At 45.0% G+C, this 3,982-nt stretch overlaps 1 protein-coding gene across 1 annotated transcript in view; it reads right to left on the bottom strand.

Moving 5' to 3' along the window:
- LHFPL3 (LHFPL tetraspan subfamily member 3) overlaps positions 1–3,745 on the bottom strand; it is a gene marked incomplete at its 3' end in the record, with an annotated part of 34,235 nt that extends 30,490 nt beyond the window's left edge. Inside the window, exon 1 of the mRNA XM_025214711.1 lies at positions 3,716–3,745. Within this exon, the coding sequence (XP_025070496.1) occupies positions 3,716–3,745 (30 nt within the window). The remainder of the gene's footprint in view (positions 1–3,715) is intronic.
- Between the last annotated feature and the right edge of the window lie 237 nt (positions 3,746–3,982).

Here is a 3,982-nt window from a genome sequence, read left to right as displayed (position 1 = left end):
CCCACAAATGGTGGAAAGAATGATTGTTGTTGCCATTATCTCTGGCGAAGGGCAGACTCATACCAAAAGTGTCCCCCCCCCACCGGGGACCCCAAGAGTCTAGGTGCACCCCCGGACTCGAGGCCTCCTTCTCCGCTGCCACGGATGTTGAAGGCGAAAAAACCCGAAGGCTTCTGTGCGTGCCACGCTGGACCAGCGCTGGGCACGTTATAGGATGTCCAGTGGAGGGGGTTAGGCCCGGGGAGGCAGGGGCACACAAAAGGGCTTGGCTGTGGGGTACCTGTGTCTGCAGCTAGCTGCGCATAGGTCATGCAAGCCAAAACATGAAGGCAGAGGTTGCCTGCCGCTGGCCTTGCTGTCCCTGTCTGTACAAGAGCTAGAGCCAAGCCCTGAAGAACACGGTTGTGGGAGAAGGAGTCAAGCTGGGAGCTGCCCCACGCCATCTGCAAAGCTGACCCTGTCTGTGCAGAGGTGGGTGAGAGAGAGGACACAGGCTGTGGAGGGCCACCACCAATGGAAGCAATCAGGCCGCTCTGTTCTCATGACTTTGGCCTGATGTATTTTGCAGCGAGTATTTTGGTATGCAGCCGCAATTAGCATATATTAACAGGTGATTATCCTATGCTAATAATCAGTCATACATGTCCCTGACACTTGAAGGCATAGTCTCTGACCTGTGTTTTCAGTCTGAGTTAATAACAATAATTGATAGCGTAGATATATATATAGCACTCTGAAGATTGTTCTCTCCTGAGACTGCACAAAGTCACAGAGAACAAGAAATGAGAAAGAGAGCTCTTTGATAGCAAAGAGGCTAGGCTGTACTATTCTAGTCCAAATGATTTTTTCCAGTCTCTGCAAAATTATGTTCTGGCTGATGCCACCAGAGGGCCACACTAAATTAATTATTAGTACTGGTCAAAACATGGGGAAAAGCCTTGGTGCAAAATGTTTTATGTAATTTGTTGACATTTTTGTATCCATTGGAGACAAAGTTCAGTAATTCAGAGGCTTTGGGCTAACAGAAATGCTGACTGTTTAAAACCTCATCATGCCTAGTTACCCGATTTTGTTTCTTTTGCAGCAGATGAGGTCTGACCTACCAACTGCCTTTTTTCTCCTTGTGTAATTACTTAAATATGTCTGATGTTAATAAAAGTTGCATTGATGAAATATGCTTTAAAGAATAGACCAGATGCAATGTATTTCAGCAGAGCCAGAGCCAGCTAAAACAGCTCTTTCCATTGTTCAGGGACAAGAAATTGAGATGGAACTAGATAGAGACAGTACAACTAGACAGAGACAGTACAAACAGAATGATGTCTTAGTTACTTTTAGGTTTCAGGTGGCAGGGGAGGGAAGGGGGGGCTGAGGAGGAGCTGGGTAGAACTGACGCCAGCAGACTGATAGTTCATGCCTGCAAGGACTGCAGAAAGCAAGATCCAAGAAGAATTTGACAGAGCACTGCTGCTGTGGTCCTTTTTGCTACAAGGACCAGATAAGTTACCTGGGACTCAGACATTCTTCTTCCAAATGTCCCAGACCCCTTTGGCATTTTGTGGCTACGTTTTTCAAAATATCCAAATGTAAACCCAGTGCAAGGCATTACTGCGGAGATCTTTCATACATCACATTAACTGGGTTGAATATCCTCTTTTAAGAAAGAAACCACTTTTTTACCAGAATGGAATTAAAATGTATGATGGAGGCTCTTTGGCACTGCTGCAACAATACTAATGATCATGGTTTTTGTCTCTGATAGGTGTGCCTCAGGCTGGCAAGGATGGACAACATCACAAAAGTGAGATTTTTTTAGTGATAGAGGTGATTGCTCCTTAATATGAACAGGTAATAAGAGAACAAGCCCTTTTACCTGGATTTCCCCACACTTTATTATTTCGCTGTTCTCTTCTAATTCCTCTTGGTTTTTTTAATTCTCTAAACTTCCCAAGTAGGTGTATATTTCCCCTGATACTCGATGTTAGCCAGGCATTACAAGTTATCCTCTTCAATACATCTCAGTATCAGTTGTACTGAAAGACTTACATAGTCCACAGCATTACAAATCTTTAGAGTTATCCTACAACATGTATATTTGGAGCTGAAACATGCACAGCCAGTTGTATTGCTGGAGGAAGGAGGAAAGTTCTGAGCTATAGGAGTTTAAGAAGAAAAATTGTAGTCTATCAGTGCTAGGACAGAGCAAAAGTCAATGAGGAACTTCAGTGCTACAGTTCCACCAGTCATGGCAACCTCCAGGTGTCAGCGGGAACTCAGGTACAGCATGAGAATTAAGCTAGTAATAAGTAGCCTATAGCCTTGATGTTTAGAGCATTCTCTCCATTGCAGTTGGGGAGATACTACCCCAACACCAAAGACAAATATTAGGAAATACCGTTACAGTGTGGAAGGACTTCACAGAGAAAGCTATTAACATCACTCACACTGAGGAAAACATCAGTAGGATTGGGTTTTGAGCTGTAGTAGTTTTCTGCTTTTTCAATCAAGCTCTCAACTTATTAGTAGTTCCTATAGTTAACAGCCTAATTAGTGTTTTTTCATAACTCGGAAATGATGAGCTACAGGATCAAATACTTATCTTCTAGATGACAGCAGAAATTGTTCTCCTGATGTATGAGACTCCTGAAGTCATAATGGAATTTCATTTAGGAAATCATCCTAGAGGTTTCCGGAGGTATATCAACACTGCAAGTGTTTTATCTGAATTTTGGTTTTTTGTTTTCTTATCAATGGTGCAGCTGTGCCAATGGGGTAAGCTGTACTGCAGAGTATGCGTAGTTACTTTCACCAGGGTGTCACCTACCATGAAGAGAGGCAGAGATGAGTGGCTGCTGGAGCACCAATGACAAGCAAAACAGAGAGCTGGAAGAAGGGAGCTGTTTATCCATTAACTAATTCTATTTGTCATTTTCCTGCTCAAAGGAAGGGGATGTGAAGGTGTGCAGCAGTCGTCAGTGACATACTTCCAAGCTGGGAGACAAAAAGCCCCTTCCCCCCTGCCTCCCCTTTGCTAACCATTAATTTGGTCATTTTGTTTTTTCAAGAGAATTCATAAAAGGAAAAAGGAAAAGAGAGAGAGAGAAACTGTTAAACAATGACTGTTATTGTTTTGTTTCATTATGGATGAATTTTAAATTATACTTTAAAGTCTTTATAGTGATTTGGGATTCAAGCTTTAGGCAATGCTGGTGAAACAGTGCTGAGTGCAGACAGGTATTGACTTGGCTCGTGTCAGGCTAATCCTGAAGAAAGGAGGCAGGAAGCTTGAGGGTCAGCCCATATCAGTTCCTCTCAAGCCTGGCGTAAAAGGGAGGGGTAGCTGTAAGCCTTCACGCAGTCAGCTTGACAGGTGGCAGAGCCAGTGCTTTGAACTGCCAGAGCTCTTACTGAGAGACATGATTACACAGGAGAATCAGCATCATCAGTGTCGTTGTTACAGCCTTACTGCTGTGTGAAACAGCACTACCCTACTGGACAGCAACAGGTTGGCATACAATATAGTAGGGGTGTGCAAAGCGGGGCCTATTCGATTCAGATTAGGATTCGGCCCAAATCAGGGACAGTGATTTGATTCGTTGATTTGGATCACTGTCCCTGATTTGATACGGCCGAATCCAAATCTGAAGATTCAATGCTGATTTGGAGAATCAGTGATTCGGACATAGAAACAGCTTTAAAAGTTTTTTCTACATACCTTCAGGTAGCAGACAGAGCTTGTGATCATTGCGATGCTGGGGAATGCAGAGGGGCCATCCACAGGCTCAGCGGCGAACCGAGAAGTGGACCAGAAGTACTTCCAGTCCACTTCTAGGTCTGCCAGGGAGCACGCTGAGGGCCCTCCCCACCCCCCAACCCTCCAGCTCTGCGATCAGCCATGGAGGGACCCCAGGTGTCCCCCCCTGACCCAGGAGGCACCAGTCGCTGAGCCAGGGGGGGCACAGGGGGCCCCCAGTGGGCTCCC

This window comes from Alligator sinensis, unplaced genomic scaffold, assembly GCF_000455745.1.
Source record: "Alligator sinensis unplaced genomic scaffold, ASM45574v1 scaffold915_1, whole genome shotgun sequence".
Taxonomy (NCBI): Eukaryota; Metazoa; Chordata; order Crocodylia; family Alligatoridae; genus Alligator; species Alligator sinensis.
Note: the sequence above shows the minus strand (reverse complement) of the source record. Positions and strands in the feature narration are given on the sequence as shown.